The sequence below is a fragment of the Sciurus vulgaris genome, assembly GCF_902686455.1.
Source record: "Sciurus vulgaris genome assembly, chromosome: 3".
NCBI lineage: Eukaryota > Metazoa > Chordata > Mammalia > Rodentia > Sciuridae > Sciurus > Sciurus vulgaris.
Window position 1 is genome coordinate 64,456,677 of NC_136463.1, and position 22,134 is coordinate 64,478,810.

General features: G+C 43.2%; 2 protein-coding genes and 1 long non-coding RNA gene across 3 annotated transcripts in view; 1 reads left to right on the plus strand and 2 right to left on the minus strand.

Moving 5' to 3' along the window:
• The window catches only part of NXN (nucleoredoxin), a 149,233-nt gene that overhangs the window by 66,088 nt on the left and 61,011 nt on the right, over window positions 1–22,134 (minus strand). The gene's annotated exons all lie outside the window — the stretch shown is intronic.
• On the plus strand, window positions 1,267–12,134 carry LOC306656122. The gene is made up of 2 exons (XR_013762411.1): window positions 1,267–5,769; window positions 6,733–12,134. It is a non-coding gene; the product is annotated as an uncharacterized lncRNA (long non-coding RNA).
• Window positions 5,820–6,696, minus strand: LOC306658006 (putative ribosome biogenesis protein RLP24; the record flags this gene model as incomplete). The annotated part of the gene is made up of 1 exon (XM_079134645.1): window positions 5,820–6,696. A coding segment is annotated over one exon (507 nt), but the record flags the coding sequence as incomplete, so codon positions are not given.

A 22,134-nucleotide genomic window follows, 5' to 3' on the forward strand; every position in this document is an offset into this window, starting at 1 on the left:
TGAGCTAGACTAGGGAGAAAACTGAAAATAAGTATTTATTTTTTTGATTAAAGCCAAACAACCAGGCTCAAAATAGAGAGGCCACAGAAAACCCACAGAATCTCCCAAGTGGCCTTGAGCTGGCACACCCAAAGATGCTGCTCAGAAGGAAAAGAAGGAGAGAAGGGGGGTGGGGGGAGAGAGAGAGAGAGAGAGAGAGAGAGAGAGAGAGAGAGGAGAAAAGGTACAGTCTGCTCTGCTAAGGAGACTGATCTGGGGATCTGCCTCAAAAATTCTTTATACATGTTTAGGAGCAGAGCATCCTTTCAGTCCCAAGAATAGGCTGACCATGAAGGATAGTACTGCCACCTAAAACCAGCTAGGGCACTGGGTCTGATAATAGGATAATTATTGGAAATGAGGCCCTTCTTCTCAAATCCCACAGTGTGAGCTGAAGCGCCAAGAGGTTAGTCAGACCAGATTTTGGTGGTTAAAATCCACATGAAGCTCCCCCTGCTCTTCTGCTCCATCGATGTCCAGGGGGGGTTCAGTCCCGGCCTTAGCTCCAGGAGTGCATGCTATAAGCAATCAGACAGCACTATATACTGGGGTCAGGAGCTAGGACAAAGAGCAACCAGTGAGGATCTGAATTATTGACTGCTTTATCTTTAGATGGTTGTGAGAAGTCTTCCTGGAAAAAATATGATCAAAAGTTGGTCTGATAAGTAAACCAGAAAGGAGCATGAGGGAACTTTGCAGGGAGACAGAAATTTCTGTATCTTGTTTTGAGTATTTCCATAGGTGTACCAGTTGTCCAAACACACTGAACTGGGCACTAAAAACTGGGGTTTTGGGGCTGAGGATGTAGCTCAGTGGTAGTTGGTCTATCATACACTAGGCCCTGGGTTTGATCCCCAGCATTGCGAAAGGGAAAAAAATTTTAAAAAAGAACAGTGCATTTTATCCTATTATATTACATCTCAGAAAATGTACAAAGAGAAAAGAAAATCATTTGTTCCTCCATCTAGAGGTAATTGAGAATTCCAGAGTGAGAGGGAGCCTGCCTGCTGGGTGTGTCCACCTTCCCACAAGGGACTGCCTCCCCACTCCCCGTCTTTCTCTGCTATTTCTCCCTGTCTCAGTGAATGGCACCAACTATCCTCCACTCAGCTTCCCAAGTCAGGAACTGGAATTCCTGGGGCTGGAGAGATAGCTCAGTCGGTAGAGTGCTTGCATTGCAAGCACAAGTCCCTGGGTTTGATTCCCCAGCACCGCCAAAAAAAAAAAAAAGAAAAAAGAAACTGGGATTCCTTCCACATACTTTCCTTTTCTTCACTCCTCAGTCACTTCCTGGAAATTCCAGAATCCACTCCTCTTATCTCCACCCCAAATGCAACAACCATAGTCTGGATCCAGGTTGCTATACCTGGCTCTCAACTATTTCCACTCTGACTCCCCTCCAATCTGTCCTTAAGCAAAAACCTTACCATCCTCCTGCTGCTCTAGATCACCCTATGGATAAAGACCAAATTCAGCAAGAGGAGTCTGATACCATCACACATCAAGCAAGTCTGTTGCAGCTGCCTAGTGCTCTCTCTCCTACCTTCCCCCGTACCATTCCCTCCCATGGCCACCTGCACACCTGTGGGCCTGGTAAGCCTTCTTTATGACTTTGATCAAGCAACACCTATTCTTAAAAGTCTCTCCTCTAGGTGCCTCTCCTTTGCCCTCTGCCTTTCCCCCTCCTTTTACGCTAACACAGCTTAAATGTTTACAAGATGGCTTACTACGACAGGGCCAGCCTCCAGGTGCAAGCATTTCACCTGTGTCAGCTCATTTAATAGCAATTATCACTCTGCATAGTAATGACTGGGTTTCTGTTTTGTCTCCCAGGTAAATCCATAAGTAGGGACTATTTTGTTCAACCTTTCCCTTAATTATTCAGGCACTGGGAAAATACATATACTAATTTAACGAAATTTTTTTTGAATGAGTGAATGTCACACAGTTCAAGGCACAAAATGGGATGTATTTCATTATACTTCAACAAGCAAAGTGAACCACCTAGAACAGGCTAGGTGCTGAGGTTTTAATATGGCAGGCTTTGGCAAAACCCAGCTGTAAACTGAGTGGAGTGGCACTCGCCTGTAATCCCAGCGGCTCTGGAGGCCGAGGCAGGAGGATCTCAAGTTCAAAAGCCAGCCTCAGCAATTTAATCAGACCCTAAGTAACTCAGCAGGACCCTGTCTCTAAACAAAATTTTAAAAAAAGGGCTGGGAATGTGGCTCAGTGGTTAAGAACCCCAGGATCAATCTCACGTACCAAAAAAACAAAAAAACAGCTGTATCCAAATTATTTTCTGGGGTGAGTCACTCAGATATCTCATCTGCCTAAATCTCTTCTCCACACACTTCTTAGGAGCACCTCTTAAGGGGAGCATGCCTACACCTTGCATTGTCCTGGCCTCTCACGCATTATCTCATTTAGTTTCCCTAACAGCCCTTTAGGGGGGCATCCTCAATGCCCAATTTGACACATGAGAAAACAGGTTCAGAGAGGCTAAGTAATTTTACTGAAGTAACCAGAGTTGTAAATGGTACAGAACAGAATGCTGCTTTCACACTGTAAACCTGCGTTCTCCCATCTTAGCACACTGCTTCCCAGGACAAAATGGAACACCTTCTTACTGCTTCCAGTGTTTTCTGAGCCACTGTTATGTCTACTTCATATAGAATGGGAAAGTGCGATGGTTTGAATGTGTCCCTCAAATTTCATGTGTTGAAATCTTAATCCCCGAATTCATATGTTGATGGCATTTAGAAGTGGAGCCTTTAAAAGATAGTTGGGATTAGATAAAGTCATCAGGGTGAGGCCCCTTTGACAGGATTTGTGGCTTTCTAAGAAGATGAAGAGAAATCTGGGCTGACCCCCTTATATTGTCTTGCCATGTGAGATGTACCAGATGTACCATGTAAGGGTACCAGATGCTAAGCACATGCTGATGCCATACTCTTGGACTTCATGGCCTCCAGGACCCCCAGCCAAATAAACTTCGTGTTTATAAATTACTTGGTCTGCGTATTTTGCTATAATGACAGAAAATGGACTATGACAGAAATCAAGACTCATGAGACTCTAGCCTTTCTGAGAACTCTCAAAGAGTGAGGACAGGAGGCAGAGGTGGGGTCCACACAGCCAGATAGCTGGCAAAGGATAGACCTGCTAATGATGGAACAGCAGACCCCTCCCTCTGCCCCAACATTTGACCACACAAGCTACACTTCTACCTGCCCAAACTCATCCTATGACAAAGGGTTAAAATGAACAGGGAAGAACTGTGTTCAGAATTTCTAGAGAATTAGAGAAAAAAATCCCCATATTTATAGTCTTACTTTTTTTTTTTTAAACTGGGAATTGAACCCAGGGTAACTTAACCCTTGAGCCACATCCCCATCCCCTCCTATTTTTTATTTTGAGACAGGGTCTCTCTAGGTTGCTTAGGGTCTGGCTAAATTGCTGAGGCTGGCTTTAAATTTGTAGATCCTCACACCTCCACCTCTAGAGTAGTTGGGATTAGAAGCATGCGTCACCACACCCAGCTGATGTGTTTATAGTCTTTCCTGGCTCTAAATTGAAAAAAAGCAGAAATCCTGAAAACCAAACCCTTAGCAGGTCAAGAAAACAGGACTGACAAGAGAATGTGCTACGTGAAGACTGCCCTAAGGGACAGGCATGTATTGGAGGAAATTCTAAGCAGAGAAATTTCAAGGCGCCAGGATCTAGAAGACACTTGCAGGAAGCTGTCAGCTCAAGGTGAGACTCACTGTCAACCCCTGAGGATGTGGGAGGTGATCTGCTTGCAGCCTTCTAAGAGGTAAGGTGAAGGGGAGGGCTGGATGATGGAACTAAAGTCACAAGGAAAACAGAGTCTACAGAACTCATGAGAATGTGCGGCCATGGGTGCCACGGAATAGAAGGCAACAGACACCTAAGGGCAAGGCCAAGGAGTACTAGGAGAAACTGGTGGTCACACCTTTCCTTAAGAGCAGAGTGAAAGATCTGTAACTGACAGAGCCAGCCTCTTCCTCCTCTGTTGTGTTAGACCCACCAACACACAGAATTGAAAACTTCCCTTATTTATTTATTTAGACATGGTCTTGCTAAATTACCCAGACTGGCTTTGAACTTGCAATCCTCCTGCCTCAGCCTCCTGAGGAGCTGGGATTATAGGCATGCACCACCACGCCTAGTAAACAAACACACACACTTCCATTTTTAAGTAGAAAGGAACAAAACTCCCACCACAGACTTGTTTTCTATCTTTCCTTCCCATTCCTTCTTTCTCACGCCAACACAGCCAAGAACTGTGCCAATTAGGCTTGAGAGGTAAAGACTAAGGAGACTAACTTGCTGGCACTCAATCTTGGCTTCTGAGATGGAGAAGTACCCCAGAGTGCTGCCCAGGCCTCTCTCTTCTCCCCCTGAGCACCCCAGGCAGAAGCTGTTCCTCACTGGCTGTTGTATAAGTAGTCTTTGTTCTTGGAGTTTAACCAGCACAGGCCTCAAATTTCCACAGCTCTAAACTCCTCCTACTCCACCTTCATGACCTCAGGCTAAAGAAAGAAAAGAGCTGGCCATAAACTCCCTAGCTAAGGAGCTCACACCTCCTCTTAAGACACATGGCTCTTAGGGAGACCCTCTGCTATGCTCGCCATCAAGCCAGGCCCAACACAGGGATGGGGAGGCAGAAAGGCCCAGAAATAACCGGACAGGAAAGCTCACTTGGGAAAGACTTACAAAGGAGCTAGCCCACAAAGGTCAAAGTACAGAAATGGGGACAGCAAAGCCACAAGATCCTGGCCTTGTCTGCGGAATGACCATCTCTAATGGGGTTGGGATAATAGGTCACTGCAGTGAGTGTTCAATTTATTTCAAACAAATAAAACATGAATTAACTAAAACTTAGAATCAATCTAAAATCGAGGTCGGTATCATTCTTTAAAAAAAAATTAGTGTGCTGTGGGTGATAGCGGCAGGGCATGATCAGCGAAATTCAGAGAATGCTGGGTTTCAAACAACCAAGTTGTGAAAGTGTGTCTGGCATGGTCCAGGATACAGACAATGTTTCTGCGGGGTCAGAGATGAGGTGGTCACTGGAGAGGGCAGTGGAGCAGGGAACAGGTCCTTATTCTCTCATCCACCTGCCTTTTTAAAAATAACTTGGTTCAGAATTTGGTTTTCTAGCTACTTAATTTACAGGGAAATGTGGTATCCTGAGTGAGGGATACAAACATTCAGATACTAGAAAAGGAATGGACCACCCTTGTGAATTAATAAACTAACTGAAGCTGATGTCTGACCCAAGTTCCTCAGCACTTCTGGATGACCCTGTAAAAAGAGTTACTAGAATATGAACAGTTTTAAAGCATCTATATTCCAATTACTAATCAAGACCCTAGAGAATCAGAGAAAGTTTGGGACTTTTTCCCAGACATTTAGCTGAGGACACAGAAGAATTATTGAGGTGTATATGAAAGATGAGTCTGGCTGAGGGTATTCTCTGGTGAGAGCCCTGTCAGGGATAAGAGGGACATTTAAGAGTAAACAGCTCTGTGTCAAGTCTCCTGGGTGGGATGAAAAGGAATAAGGGAGAGAGTTCTAGGAACAGGGTTTTATTTAGGATGACATGTCCCATAATGATCATGATTACCCCCACCCTCCGTGTTACAGATGAAACCCAGGGCCTCATTCATGCTAGGCAAGAGCACCACCACTAAGCTACACCCCTGGGTCTGAATATCTTTATTTATTTATTTATTTATTTTTATTTTTTTTTTTTTTAGGGCAATGAAAATTTTATTTTATATATCACTGGCCATGAATTTTTGTAATTAGTTATTACATAAATGCTGCCTAGTGCCATTATCCAAAAAGGATGACCATTCTGTCCACAATCCACTTGTGCATTTATAAACAGAATTTTCATGATTTACATACATAAGCACGTCTATCAATGAAGACGCTACAATGAGGTGCAATCTAACATTCATAATCTGATGCTTTGCAGATAGCAACATTGGAGAAAAGTATTTGTAATCACCTTCCACTTCAGTGACCATATATAAAAATCAATAATTTAGAATTAAGTTCTAAGTCTCCAAAGGAGATTTTCAAATGTACATATAGAAATGGTTACATAGATTGAGATTTTTAAGAAACATCCTCCATGTCTACATCCTCTTGTAACTGTTGTACCATTTTTTCTTCCAGCTGCTTTCCTTTGCCTGCAAGAGGGGCCCGGGTAAGATGGATGTTTTGCTTGACTTCTTTTATATCCTGAACTTTCTGTAGCTCTTTATTTTTCTTCAATCTGTTCATTATAAACTTAGCTTGGCGTTTCTGTTTGATCTCTTCAACTCTCTTCATTGCATCAATAGTTTTATTCCATAGTTCTCGCTGGTATTTGACAGGTTCATTTCTACGTTTTTCAAATTCAAATGAATTATCCACTGTAAGTTCTTTACCAGCTGCTTTCCGGAATGCTTTAGTCCACCTGACCTTGCGAGGATTGCGCTTCTTTTTAAAGTTCTTATGACATTTGGATTTACAAAATCTGAATACCTTGCAATCGTTGCGGACGAACATCATGCCGTGGCCGGGGTAGATGGGCCCGGAACAGAAATAACACTTTTGATTCGCATGTTGAACGCGCGCGTGAAAACCCACCGACCAAACGGCGAGCTGGGGAGGAAGTCCTGAGTATCTTTAATTAGAGCAAGAAATAGCCTCTAAAAAGGGTTAAGAACCTGCTAGTTCGTTCTCCTAATTCCAGCCTCCCATTTCTCCTAGCCATTTCTTAGGCAGGAACCATCATCTCTAGAAGTCAATGGCTGTTTCCTTCTCTTTTTGCCCATGTCTGATGCGAAGAAAAGGCTCCATGCTGGCCTGGGAACTATAACACTTTCTTTTGATGCTCTTAGACAATTCTAAACAAAGGTCCACATATAGCTCAAAACCCTGGCAAAGAACAGCATAAAAGGCAGAAAGAGGCTGGACAAGGTGGAGCTCACCAGAAGTCAAGGGCTCTACAGTTAGGACCCATCCCATCTGCGCATGGTGCCAGATTTCTCAACCAAAGCAGCTTCCAGGTCCCCAGTGTCAGGCAGACTGATCTCAGTCAGTAAAACTATGCAAGGCTATGTGCTCTTACAGAATCTCTCCAACATTATTCTTGGCTCTGTTAACATTACTTTGGCTTTAAAAAGTCAATAAATAAAGCAAGCAGAAGGTCCCCTAACATCCAGGCTGGACTAAAGGGTTTGGCCTTTACCAAGCCAAAGAGAATATTTAGTCCAAGGAGATACAGTCTGCTGGATACCTGACACTTTCACATGATTTTTTCCTTGGGAGGCCAGCAGTGCCCAGGGAGGCTTTGCTACATGAGAATCAATGTTGCTAAGCTACCAGAAGACACTTTGTTGAAGGAACAGCCAGAGACTCCAGGGGAAACACACACACACACACACACACACACACACACACACACACACGAAAGGGAAGAAGGGCAGGAAATAAAACCCCAACTGAAACCAGGTGTGGGTGCACACCTATATTCCCAAAGACTCTGGAGACTGAGGCAGGAGGATCACAACTGAAGGCCAGCCAAGGTAACTCCGTGAGACCTTGTCTCAACATTTTTAAAAGGAGGTGGGATATAGCTCAATGGTAAGGCACCCCTAGATTCAATCCCCAGTAAAGCCCCCAATCCCAAAAAGACCCTTAAGTGAACAAGGCTCTGAAGGGTAACTTGTGGCTCCTGAAAGTCTCAGTTCTAGAAGGTATGAGAACCTTTTCCAATAATCCTGAATTGGTGTGATATAGAGAAGGTATAGAAAGAACAGCTCTTGGGCTGATGGTGTAGTTCAGTGATAAAGCATTTGCCCAGCATGCACAAGGCCCTGGTTCCAATCCCCAGCACTGGAAAACAAAAAAACGGAAAGAAGTAAATTCTCATATTACTCTCCTGAATGCTTTAAATTCTAATGTAAACCCAAAAGAGGAATGTCTTCATTTTATTCTATTATTTATTCTAACATTTTTGCCTGGCAATCAGGGTGCAACAACCAAATTTTATTTAGTAGGAGATCAATAAAGACATGCTGGTTGACTAGCCAGTGCTCTCCCAGGGAAGAGGCCACAGTCATGAAAGGTTGGCAGAGGTGCTGGGGTAAGGGTGGGGGGTGCCCAGAGAGGATGTGTCCAGCATTAACAGGGCAGTGTCTGAATTAATGAGTGTGATCCAGGAAGTGACCATTCATATGTTTTTGTCACCAAAGTCAACAAGGATACCTTCTTCTGCTCCACCTATGTGGAGATTTTCCAAATCCCGGGCATTTTCAGTCCTTTACTTCCACTAAAACCCCTCAGCTTACTTCTCCCACATGAAGAGGCCAAGGAAAAAATCTGTTTTATTTGTCTGAATTAGCCATAAGGTAAACAAATACAGAGAAAGCGTGTGCTGGCCAATTAAACAGGAATGCAGGCCCTGGCAGCTCCATGACCCGATTTTTCCATTCACTTGATGTGAGTGAACCACTCTTGCTGAGTTGGCCTCTGTGGCTTGGGGGCAAAAAGAGAAAGAGAAAGAGAGGTTGGGGTGGGGGCAGGCTTTCCATGTGTTTCTACAAGCCTGCTCCACCTCCCTCTTCCTAAGGAAAAAAAAAGCAAATTTTCTTCTTCCCTAATTCCCATTCAACAGAAAGAATGTAGAGTGGGAAGAACTTGGGCTTTGGTGTCTGAGACCTGGATTTAAACCCTTGTTCTGTGACAATGCACTAGCCATGGATGTTCAGAGCAAGAATACAGAACCTCTCCAAGCCTTTGATACCTCATCCACAAATCAGTGATGTCTACAACAGTAACATGTCACCGAGGAACATTAGAGGGGCTCATTCATGGTCAGAAGGCATATGCTCAGTAAATGTTCCTTCAACTTCAGCTCATACTGAACTTAGGGATGAGGAGTAAATACCCTAGTAGCTGCAGAAGCGGTGAGCAGGGTGGGCCTAAGGAGTTTTAAATGCAACAAACAGAATAACCTACATTTTACACCAAGGCTGGTGGGCAGGTCAGCAAGACTAAAAAAACCAAAACACAAAAAATAAAGGAAAAAAAAAAAAAAACAGAAAAATTTCAAGACAACTATAGAGTGCTTTTAGGTCTTCAGAAAACTGCTATTTAATTGGATATAATGAAAATATATAGCTGAGATATCAGAGAACTCTCTAGAAACATCAAAATTTCAGATTCAAAATAACAAAGAACAGAAAGTTGGGAGTTTTTCTAAGTATTACAGCACAAAGAGAAAGGCACTGTGCCCTTGTGATTAACAAACTGGCTGGTCAGGAAGCAAGTTCTAATCTTACTCCACCACCCCCACCACCCACCAGCTCAGTGACCCCAGACTTCTCGGGAGGATTAAAGGAGAAGATAAGAGCATTAAGCACTGTCCCCTGCACATGGTAAATGCTTAATAAGTGATGTAGTTACTGTTGCAACACTGAAAAGCTCTGAGCCCGATACCTGTAATACAGATCCTGCAATTCAAGGGCAAAGGAAGATAGAGATAAAAGGAAAACAAAGATGGATTAATCCTTTGGGGCTACAGAATGCAAAATAAGGGTGGTGCCTGGGGTTTTAAGTTTAAAGACAGGAATATTTCGGAGTCCAGTGAGGAGCAAGGTACCAGAATGCTTTGTCTTCACTCTCCCCACACATGCCTTACAAAACATACCCCTCCTCACAAAGAACACACTGGAATATGGCCAGTGCATGATCTCTCTCACTAAGCTAAATGTCCAAAACCCAAACTTATGAAGACATTCAATTCAAAACAACAAAAGTCAACACCTCATGTGTAAAGTATCTTAATTAAATAGTGTCAAACATGCCAATGTGAACTCAGTGTCTGGACCTACTTATTATGAAATAAGCTTGATTAAGAACAAATTCCTTTTAAGAAGAGGAAAGAACCCAGCAAATCTTAGGCACATCAAATGCTGTTCTCAATTATCCTTTTTTTCTGTGAACTTCACAAAGTACCAGCAGGTGGGACATAATTAAAGTTTTCATAAAACTTGTTTTACATGCCTCAGTTGGAATCTTTGCTCTGCAAAGCCTTTCCCTCTCCAGCCCAAAGATGTACCTACAAAAGAAGATTTAAAAAAAAATACATTTTTCTAGTTATATTTTGGGTCTTATAATTTTAGACACATGAGGGTGGAGGAGGTAATTTATGAAAAGGACTACTTCTCTTTATTCATATTTACATTTTATAAGGGAGTGAGTTTGGTTTGGGTTCTCCTCCCATGCCCATCAGGGGAATAAAATCCTTGCTCCCACTTGATAAGATTTATGGAGCGATGAGAGATCCGCAGGACTGATGCTTGCTGCACCCCCAACCCCGGCTTCAGGAGTCTTCCAATTGCAAGAAGTGCTGACGTGGAAAGCTTGTGTTTTTGCCTTATAAATCTCTTTCACAGCAGTCATCGGACTCTTACCACCCCACTCACATGCTTGGCATCCACATAAGCTACCCTTTTCTTCGTGGGTAGTTTTTAATTAATCATGTCTTGCCTCTGTTGCAACACTGGCATCACAAAAGCTAACAGTCATGCACTGCAGAGATCAACTCATGAAGATGCTCTGTCTACTAGGAGATAAGAAGGACAATTGTTTTTCTTTTCAGAAAAGGGAACTGAAGCACTGAGAACCAACTATGAGGCTTAAAAACAGGGGGCCCAAAACAGGGGACCCAAACTCAAGAAAGACTGGGGCTTTTACTTGTAGATGGAGCACAGTCTGCATTTCATTGGAGAGTAACCTAAGCTAACCCCACTGTACACAGCCCACTAATTATAATTCTGATCTTTCAATTGGAATCAGACCCTGGGGTCTGAATTTAGGAGGGTGAGAGTTAAAGGAACATGTGTAGGTTCTTGTCACTTTTTCCTCAGTACCTCTTCAATCTACCTTTTGCCTGAGGTGGCCTTTCCAGTCCTGGAGCCTCACATCCCTTATTTCTACCTCAATACACCTACAACCCCCTGAGCAAGTGCCTGTACAGCAAGGTCTTGCAATGTTGGCACCATGGACATTGCCGTGGAGGCTTCCCTGTATAAGACAGAATGTTTAACAGCATCTCTGGCCTCTATCCAGGAAATGCCAGTAACACCTACCTAGTTGTGACAATCAAAAATGTCTCCAGAATCACAGGAGATTTTTAGGGCAGTAATACTATTCTGTGTGATACGATTATGGTGGGTACATGTCATTATCTGTATTAGCTTTCCACTGCTATAACAAAATGTCTAAAATAATCAACTTAAAAAGAGGAAAGGTTTATTCTAGCTCACAGTTTTGGATATTTCAGGCCACAGTCGATTGACCCCATCTCTTTGGGTCTATTGACAAGGCAGTACCTCATGGCAGGAAAGCATGGTAAAAGAAGCTGCTCACCTTGCAGCAGCCGAGAAGTCAACGAGAAAGGAGAAAGGGTGAGCATGATTGTGCATGCCTGTGATCCCAGTGGCTCAGGAGGCTGAGGCAGGAGGATCAGGAGTTCAAAGCCAGACTCAGAAACTTAGTCGGGCCCTAGGTGATGTGGTGAGACCCTGTGTCTGAATAAAATATATTTTTTAAAAAGGGGTTGGGGATGTGGGTTAAGTTCTCCTGCATTCAATTCCAAGAGAGAGAAGAGAGAAAAAGAAAGAAGAAAAAAAAAAAAAAAAAAGGAAAAAGAAAAAGAAAGGAGGAAGGAGCAGGGACCCACCATCCCCTTGACCAGAAGACCTCCACTAGGGCCCTACTTCTTAAAGGTTCCAACTCCTCTCAATACTGCCATGGTGGGGACCAAACATTTAACATGTGGGTCTTTGGGGGACATTTAAGATCCAAACTATATGGCTGGGAATGTGGTTCAGTGGTAGAATACTTGCCTAACATCTGCAAAGCCCTGGGTTCAATTCCTAGCACCAAAAAGAAAGAAAAAAAATATATATGCAGGGGTTTGGGGATATAGCTGAGCTGAACACTTGCCTAGCATGTGCAAGGCTCTGGATTCAATAGCCAGCACCACCAAAAAACAAAACAAAACATTCAAACTACACCATTATGCCCCAACATGTAGGATACAAAGAATGGGCCCTAAATAAACTATGGACTTAAGTTTATAATAATGTACCAGTATTGGCTCATCAATTGTAACAAACGTATCACACTGATCCAGATGGTGTCCATAGGGCAAGCTGGGAGGCAGAGAGGAGGTATTTGAGATCTTTCTGCACCTTCTGCTCAGTTTTCCTGAAACTCTAAAACTGCTCTTAAAAAAAAAAAAAAAACTTAAAAGTCTATCATTTTTTTAAAGAAAGTCTTCAGACACTGCACCACATCCCTATATGTCAAAACTGCTCCTGCTGAAAGTCACTGCTCTGGAAGGAAGGGAGCCTGCCTACTCAGGTCAAACACCTGGCAGTGAAACAGTCTCATCACTTTCTCAAGTTCATCAATACAATTGTATCAAGCCACATTTCTGGATGGAGGGTAGAAAAATTTGAGTTTTCTGAGTATGCACAGATTGCCTAAATTCTTCCCGAGGATAAACTCACAGAGGGAGGAAGTGAGGAAAGACAGCACCTTGACCCCTACATTCAGTCTTTGGTAAGAAAGCCTTCCTTGGTTTTCACTTTATTGAGGATTATTTCTACAGCCCAGTAGCCTGAGGTAAGGAATGGAAAAGCTTAGGCTTCAAAGAGGCCCACAAAAGTGTCAGAACTCCCCACCCCAAGCTGGGGGTCCTCCTGGTGGCCACCTTCACAGCTCTGCCTCTTGTGTACTGAGCCATCTACAGACTCTGGCAAAGACAAGAGTGAGAGGGGTCTCTTGTGCACTAGCCCCTGCTGTGGGGGACCTGCGTGAGCATACTACCTTCTGCATAACTGAGGGTGACAACAGCAGTTCAAATGCATTTGGAGGTGGCAGAGCACATGCACACATGAGCTGTGGGCAAACCAGGTCCCTGATGGCAGCCCACAGGGCACCTTAGAGGTTTCCTTGAATCCTGCCTCTCTCCCTTTTGCCCATGGCCTGATTTCATTTCCTTCATCTTTATAATTCATCTTCTCTAAAGGAGGAAGAAAAGATGCTTGCTGAAGAAGCAGAAAAATGAGATGAATACACATAAATCAGGAGAAACACTCAGGGTGGCTACCACCGCACAGCGAGGTATGAGAACAAAACAGAAACAACATATAAAGCTGCTACAATGGCATTACCCAGCTCAGGAAGACAGAATCTTTTCCAAGGTCATTACATTTTCTCAACATTGTCAATATTTTCCAGTATCTTCCAAGGTGGAGCCTTCTGGGAAAATGGGCCTTGTGAATTAATTGTTCCTGTACCTTCCACAGTTGCTGGAGGGTTAAGTTGGCTCACATATCTATAGCCCTAAACATGGGACCTGGCACACAGGAGATGCCAACCAGATGGTTTCGGGTATTATCTTTATTTGTATTCCAAATTCACTTTAAACTAAAATCTAAACAGTCATTAAAACTACCCAGCCCCCCACCTCCCTCCACCCCCACTTCTCATCTCACTGCTGCTAGCCCAGGGATTGCTATTTGTTGTCATAGAGAAAGATGTTCCTCATGATAGAACCTTCTTATCTAGCTCAAAACTCCCTTATACTAACTACTAACAGACACTTGTACCTCTCCAGGCCTCTGGGACAATAAGAAGTGCCCAGCAGTCCTGACTACAGGTAAGTGGCCACTCCATGTCCCATCATCACATATCACTTGCCACATATCACACAGAATACTCTCTCTTTTTCAACTGGTCCTTTTCTAGGCTTGACCATTTAAAGCATACCTCTCATGGAGAAGTCCCTGTAGCAGATAAACACAGGATCAGTAATGGAAACTCCAGCCTGCCCAACAATAGTGCCACTGTCACACACACGTGAGCTTTTGTGAAAGCCAGGGGTTGGCAACCCCAGGCTGCCATGCCCAGGAAAATTATTTCCTGTGGGAGAAAGAAAACAACCTTCAGCTCCTGGCAGATCCCAGGCAAGTCCAAGCCAGGTTCACTGGAGAATGTGCATGCTGACTTTGGGAAAGGGAGGCAGAGGGGAGGGCTGTGAATGCCCCAGTGGGGAAAGGCAGCTGGATGGAAATCGCAGCCATAGTATGGGGCTGGGGGCCGTAGCTCAGTGGTAGAGCACTTGCCTGCCATGTGCAAGGCCCTGGGTTTGATCCCAGAAGCAGGGAGGAGAAGTGGGACAGGGAGGACACCACAGTAGCATCCAGGCCTGATTTTTTTCAACACTGCATAGCAAGACAGATCATGTGGTTGAGAGGAAGGGAAAAAAAAAAGGAAACTCAATTTCTTCTTGAAAGCACCTTGCAGGGTTGGATGCATTTTTATCCCATCAATCAGATGTAGAAAGGCAATCACTTAAATTTAATAAAAGAAGGAAAATGCTGGGCAGCTTCATTGACATCCTGCATGCTCTGTTATTACAGAAAGGAAATAGAGAAATTACAGACAGCATAACCTATTAGCTTCCTAATGCCTAGTCCCCTGGTGATTAGCAAAGAGTTCTTCAATACAGTGAGCTTTTCGGCACAGTGTTCAATGAATTCTTGGTTCATTATTATTTAAGGGTGACTTGACACTGTGCACCTAGACTTCTCCGTGTATTGAGCTGACTGGGCAATATTTAACTTGCAATAACTACCCACCTATTGGTATACATTTCTTCCCTTCTGGCTCTTTGCCTTTGTCCTACTTCAGTTCCTCACTAGGCTTCTGCAAGAGGGCTCTTCCTCTCATTCAGGACTCAGGATTCCTCAAACTCAGAATCAGGGTGCTGAATCATTTTTTTGGTGGTGGTGGGGCCATCCAGTACACTGCAGGATGTTTTGTTTTCTTATTTGAAACTTTTTATTGTATATTTTAAGGTATATAGCTTGATATACATATGAACAGTAAGATGGGTACTAGAGCAAATTAATACATCTATCATCTCACAGTTAACTTTTTTTTTTTTTCCGGGACACCTAAAATCTACTTTTTTTTAGCAAATATCCCAAATACAACAAAATATTGTTAACTACACTCCTCGTGTTGTACATTACAGACTTGTTCATCTGCAGAATGTGTCACAGCCTCCTAACTGTGCTACCCAAGTCTGGACAAAGAGCCCCTTAGGGGCAAAACTGCCTCCAGTTGAGAACCACTGTCCTAGTTCTGCACATTGTGTTCCTTTGGGAACATACTCCTCTTCACTTCCTGCTGCCTACAATACTTTAGGTCCTATCGTTGCCTAATTCCTACTCTGTGGTCAGGAACCTGTTTGGTTGCCACCTCCTCTGAAAATCCCCCAGATCCCTGCCCTCCCCCGCAAAGAAAGTAGGTCTGGGGTACCTCCTCTACACCCATCTCAGTCTGTGCAAGCTTATCTTACAATGTCACTGCATTGTCACTATCTTAATAGCACATCCATCCGTTAACAAATACTGAAAGGCTGGGTATGGGAAACAGGGCATAGACTAGGGCTCCTGCTCTCTGGGCTTCCATTGCAGTGAGGGAGGACAGTCAATAAAAAATAATAAACAAGAAAGTGGCAGTTGTCAATAAGAGCTAGAAAGAAAACATAGCTTGTCTCTCTCCCCAAGGAGACTCAGCTTATTGAGGGCAAAGACATCTTTATTCACAATGATAGCTCCAAGAATTAGCACTGAGTTTAGAAAACAAAACCAGGGCTGGGGGTGTAGCTTAGTGGTTGAACACTTGTCCAATGTGTAAGGCCCCGTGTTCCATTCCCATCACCACAGACAGACAAAACCAAAAAACTTGGTACTTTCTTCCTCTCTCCCCAGGCATAGGTCATTTTCTACTCTCTTTTATGAAAATGCAAATACAGAGTTCTCTCACCAATAAGCTTCTAGAGGGGGGATCTGGCTTAATTTCTAAATTTTGCAGCATACATCAGAGAATTTTCGCTAACATAAATGATATCCTCAAGCTATAGTTTTTAACACTAAAATTTCATTAAACATATAGCTGAAAAGCCTGTGAAGACAGCATTTTACAGAAACTGAGGCTCAGGAAGGGTGACTTGCCCAAGGTCACAGGGTTAAATAAGCTGAAGCCAAGGGGCTAGGGTTTTGGCACAGTGGTAGAGCACCTGCCTGGCATGTGTGAGGTACTGGGTTCGATCCTCAACACCACATAAAAATTAATAAATCAAACAAAGGTATTGAGTCTATCTATAAATTTTTTTTTTAAATTGAAGCCAAGCTCCAGAACCCATATTCTTCTTCTGTGCAGAATACTGCCTCTTGTAGGAAGACAGATGTGCATTAGGAAAAAATACCAGGAGAAAAATCTCTTTCCTCCCAGAAGGCTGTTGGCAAACCATAGCCAGCATTTAGGATTCTCCCTGGGTGGGAAAGGGAAGGTGGTGAATTTATTTATAGGCAAAATGAATCTGATAGCTCAAGGAGAAGAAAAATGAGTGGCATTAATTTTTCAACTTGCCACTGGGATTGGACCTCAATGTTAGTGCTTTCTCAGCAAAGCCAAAAATCACTCAAAAGCTAACAACTACAAAGAAGGCAGCCAACAATGTTTGCAGGACTGAGGCAGGAGGATGGCAAGTTGGAAGTCAGCCTGGCAACTCAATGAGACCCTGCCTCAAAATAAAATAAAAAGAGCTGGGAATATAGCTCAGGGGTGGAGCACCCCACTGGGTTCAATCCCCAACATGGGTGAGGGGGGTCAGGCTCATTCTGCAGAGATGTTGAAAAGGACCCAACCTGCTGGGTTGGAGACATCTTCTGAGAGGCAGGTGGACCAGCTCCTACTTGAGGAAAAGACCTCTCTGCATACTAATCTGCATCCACTTAACCTCTCTTAAGCGTCAACAGCACCATCTGTAAAATGCAGGGAGTTGATGGGGATATCTAAATTAAATTGGATAGAAAGTACCTGGCACAGAAGTGAACACTTAATCAATGTTAGCTTCTTTCTGCAGTTTATTCCAGAGAAGAACCTCAACCTGGGAAGTGGGAGACCTAGTTTCAACTCCCAGCTCCGCCCAGGCTCAATGTGACTCTATACTTCAGTTGCCCTGATCATCATCGCTGGTAAATATCAGGAGTTACAGGATTAAAGAACACATCGCCCAGAGAAATCAGTGCAATGCCTGTCAAGTTTTATATACCCCAAAACTGTTAGCTGAAGCTGAATTGACTATATTTTATCCTATAAACACTCAACATGAAAGCTTCACCCTCGCTTTGCTCTTTAAACATGGCCCAATGCAGTTGCCTCTGCCTGAACACTGCTGGACAGCAATGCCAGGCGGCAGCTCCAGGGCTCCATGGTCATCTCCCAAAAATACCCTGATGGTGTTTGTCCCAGCTGGTTAGTCAGGGTTGAACCTGAAACCAGGAAAAAGTATTTCTACTAACCATCCACCTCTCACCAATCTGATCTATCATTCCCAGCTCCCACACATGCAACAGACAAATATCTATAACCCATTCCTAATACAAACATTAGCTCTCTTTCTTAGAAATTAGAAAGGTCACAGGAAGAAAAAAAAAAAAAAAAAAACCTTTAACATCCAGTAGGTTGATTTCCATGAAGTTGGTACTTCAAGCAGAAGACACCACAGTATCTCTCTGAATGCCAAAACCCATAGTGAAGGCCCTCAGGATATGTAGAAGCAGATGTGTTTTTTCCTAAAATCTGAGCCGGTCCACCTGCCTCTTAGAAGATGCTTCCAACCCGAGCAGGAGAAAAAAAGATGGCATGAGCAAAGATGCTGCCTCCCTGGGTTGTCTTCCCTGCCTCTTCCCCTAAAGGGGTAAGCAGAAAAGCTACTGGCTTCCCAAGTTTTTTAAAAATCTTCCCTCTAAACCAGTACAAAAAGAAGTAAGGGATGAAGGAAAAGGTCATGGAATAGAATACCACCATGTCCCCTCTTCTACCATTCTGACTGTCAGACCCCACCCAATTTGGCAAAGCCCTCTGCAGAATCTGTTTCCCATCTTTCTTCTCAACACAATGAATGACTCCATTAATAACAGCAATAAAAGTAGTTTCTAGGTACTCATGTCTTCATTCTGCTACAAGTTTTCTGTGCATTAGCTCATTTAGTACCCAGGGATAACTTTTAAGGAATTATTATCCCCATTTTCCAGATGATACACTGAAGTTCAGAGAGGCTAAGAAACTGCCCTGTGGGCTAGGAATGTAGATCAGTGGTGCAGCACTTGCCAAGTGTGTGCAAGGTTCAGGATTCAATCCCTAGTACCACAAAAAGAAGAAAACAAAACAAAATACCTCCCTCCCTAAAGTCACACAGCTCATCTTATGATTTGGATGTAAGGTATCACCCAAAAGCTCCTGGGCTGATGCAGGAATATTCCGAATATTCAGTAAAAATGACTGGGTTATGAGAGCAGTAGCCTCATCTGTCCATCCTAATTTGAATGGACTAACTGGGTGGTAACTACAGGCAGGTGGGGTATGGCTGTAGGATGTGGGTCACTGGGGGTATACCCTGGAAGGGTTCATCTTCCCTGTGATCCCTTCCCCTTTCTCTCTCTGCTTCCTGGCCACTGTGAATGGAGCTGCACTCCTCTACTGCACCCTTCCTCCATGATGTTCTGCCTGAACATGGGCCCAGAACAATGGACTTGGCCAACCATAGACTAAACCTCTGGAATTTTGAGCCAGAATAAATTTTCCTCCTCTAAGTTGTTCTTGTTGGGTATTTTGGTCACAGCAATGAAAACCTGACTAACACAGTCCCTAAGTGGCTCGGCAGGATTTGAACCCTAGTTGTCTAACTCCACAGCTAAAGAGCCTAACATCTGCCTTAACTCGCAGCTTAGAATAACTCTCTTCAGGAGTGACCCCCTCAGAAGACCTCCAGAACAGATTCTTAAAAACACTCATATTCCTTTGTGGGAAAAAGTCAGTAGTCTGTGGACAAGGAGGAGTTAAGCCTACATGGACAAACTCAGAACTCCAAGTTTTGTGCACTGAAGTCAGACTTGTAGCATTAACTTTAATGTAAAGTTTTTTGGAGGTGATTCATGTAGAACTCCTGCCAAGAATTTTAATAATTAGACTGAATTAGTTCAAACTCTGTCCGTACATGCCTAACAACATCTGCTGGCCTGACAGTTATCCTGGAAGCCCTGCCAAGCCCAGGGAAGGGCAGGCTGGTTCTTGAGAACTCTCAGGCTCCGTGTGCGGCTCCTCGGTGGAGAAAGGCACCTGCCAGATTCCATCTGGTTCAGACTTCAGCCTTCCACCTGGCTAACACCTGGTCCTGTTTTATCCTACCCCACAGTCACCAGGGACAAAAGGCAGGGACACACAAATTAGCAGAGACACATAAAGAAAAACATTTCCCAAAAGTCTCCTTTTTACCCAGACCTGAGGGAATAAAGTGTCTTCCTAGTGTGGTCACTTTCAGCCTTCTCCCTGCTCTGGCCAGCACATTCCCATAAGTAACAGGGACTTGTCCACATGGCAGTATTTCTTTAAGGGTAGGGGAAGAATCCAAATCTTTGCCCCCACTCCTCCCTTAAAGAAGCACAATTTTCAAGGGTGGGGTCCTGAACAATTTGGCAAAGCCCTCTGCAGAATCTGTTTCCCATCTTTCTTCTCTCTCTGGATCACACACAGGCAAACACACAGACACACAGACATACACTCATACTCTGTATATACAACATTTTGGGTCTAACACAGAATCCCCAAACATATACATTGATAATGCATCTAATCTTTCCTGGAATGCTGTGTCACTGAGCCACAGAAATTGCACTATAAGTATAAAGAATTGGGCTGGCCACCAGGTGCAGTAGTGCACACCTGTAATTCCAGCAGCTTGGGAGGCTGAGGCAGGAGGATCTTGAGATCAAAGTCAGCCTCAGCAAAAGTGAGGCCCTAAGCAACTCATTGAGACCCTGTCTCAAAATAAAAAATAGGGCTGGGGATGTGGCTCAATGGTCAAGTGCCCCTGAGTTTAATCCCTGGTACCACTGCCTGTCCCCCCCGCAAAAAAAAAAAAATTGGGCTGGAGGTTTTAGCCCAGTTGCAGAGAGCTTGCTAGCATGTGTGAGGTTGGGGGTTCCATCCTTAGCACCACAGGAAGGGGGACACCTTTTTTTTTTCTCAAGAAAAATGTTTCTCATTCACACTTGCCCATTTACCACTAAATGGCTCCAGTCAAATAACTGAAACTTCTTGAGATTCTTATAAAGGAAAATTAAGAAATACCAAGAAAACTTCCCTCACAGTACTGTTGTAAGCATCATATGTTATAATGCATATGAAAGTGCTAGGTACAGGTTATACACATGCTAATAACTGTTATTACAGCTATTTTAAGAGAATAGATCACCCTTTCAGATCAGTAGCATTCTTCTCTTAGGGTCTATAAACATTTTGCAAACACCTGTACTTCCTTCCCAGAGGCATAAAAACAGTAAGAAACGCACATTGATAATCCCCTAGTCCTGTTCCGTATCAGAAGCAAAATTCCTACCTTACAAGAAAAGTCTCACCACATCTCACCACAATTTCCAAGTGATATTTAAATTGCTTTATTGAATAGATGCTTGGTTAAAATGAATACCTTGTTTTAATAACATCTCACTGGGACTGAGAATGTAGTTTAGTGGTAAAGCACTTGACTAGCATGTGCAAGGCCCTGGGTTTGATCCCCAACACCGAAAAATAATAAATAAATAAATAAATAAGACCCATTACTGGTCCTAGTCAATAAATTCTGGAGGGAGCTAGCCTTGCTTCCAAGAGAATCTAACAATGCAAAGAATGTGTTCTGAACTAGCAAACAGAGATAGATAGAAAAGGTCATCTACTCCTATCCTACCTGCCCCATATTGTTCCCCTTCTTCTAGCTTCAGACTCTCCAAGAGATTTGGAGAATTATCTGCAAATTTAGGTGACTGTTTCTGTCTGCAATATTTTAGGATTAAGAAGAGAACTAATATCTAAATATTTCTTGATAGCTGAACAAAAGACCTGCTGCACCCTCCTCCATCTGCCATGGTAATGGAGACAACAATGCAAGCTTCGAGCGGTGAATACATGAATAGTCATTATTTTGTGAAGATATCTATATATCTTCACAAATGCAACTGCTATTAGGTGAAGGATCAATGAAACCTGAGGTTTAAGAGACATCAGTGGTGCACACCTACAATCCCAGGTACTCCTGACTGTGGCAGGAGGCTCACAAGTTTGAGGCCAGTCTGGGCAACTTAGCATGACTCTCACAAAATAAAGTTTTAAAAAAGGGCAGGGGGTGTAGCTCTGTGGTAAAGCACCCTTGAGTTCAATCCCCAATAGTGGGGGGCGGGGGTCAGTCACCTATGTATGAAAAACTGTCAACCAACACCAGTGCTTTAATAAATATACCTGCTGCCAGTAATCTATCTTATTCAAGAGAGAAGAACCCACCTTGAAATCTTTCATGTTACAGAATAATGAATTAAAATGATAAAAATAATCTTTGGTTTTGTTTTTCAATTTTAATCTCATAAGGCATGGCAAAATCTGAAATTCCAAATGCTCATAAACTCAAACATTACACAACTGTCCTCCCTGAAATTCTACAATTTTCTACTGTTCAGCATGAAACAGAAGATTTGGTATTTGTGTTCAGTGATACCAAACAGAAGTTATTGGTGTGCTTTTAGAACAAACTCTCAATATAACATTTTGACAGACCTGTACTGATTAGAAAAACAATAAAGCCATCGAGACCGGGGTCTGACATTTTACTACACACAAAAGCCAGCATTTCTTTATTTCTGCTGTAGTTTCACAGGGAAGAAAAATGGAGGTTTGATAGCTTGTGTTCCAAAGGAAATGGATCTTAAAGAACTACTGTGAGTGATGCTTATGAACTGGACTAATGGGAAACAGCACACAACAGATGACACATGTCTTAAGAAATGTTAGCAAGTGATATCCCCTCTAATATCCACATGCATCCACAATAGACACTGCACAAGAATCATCCTGAAATATTTCTAGCCT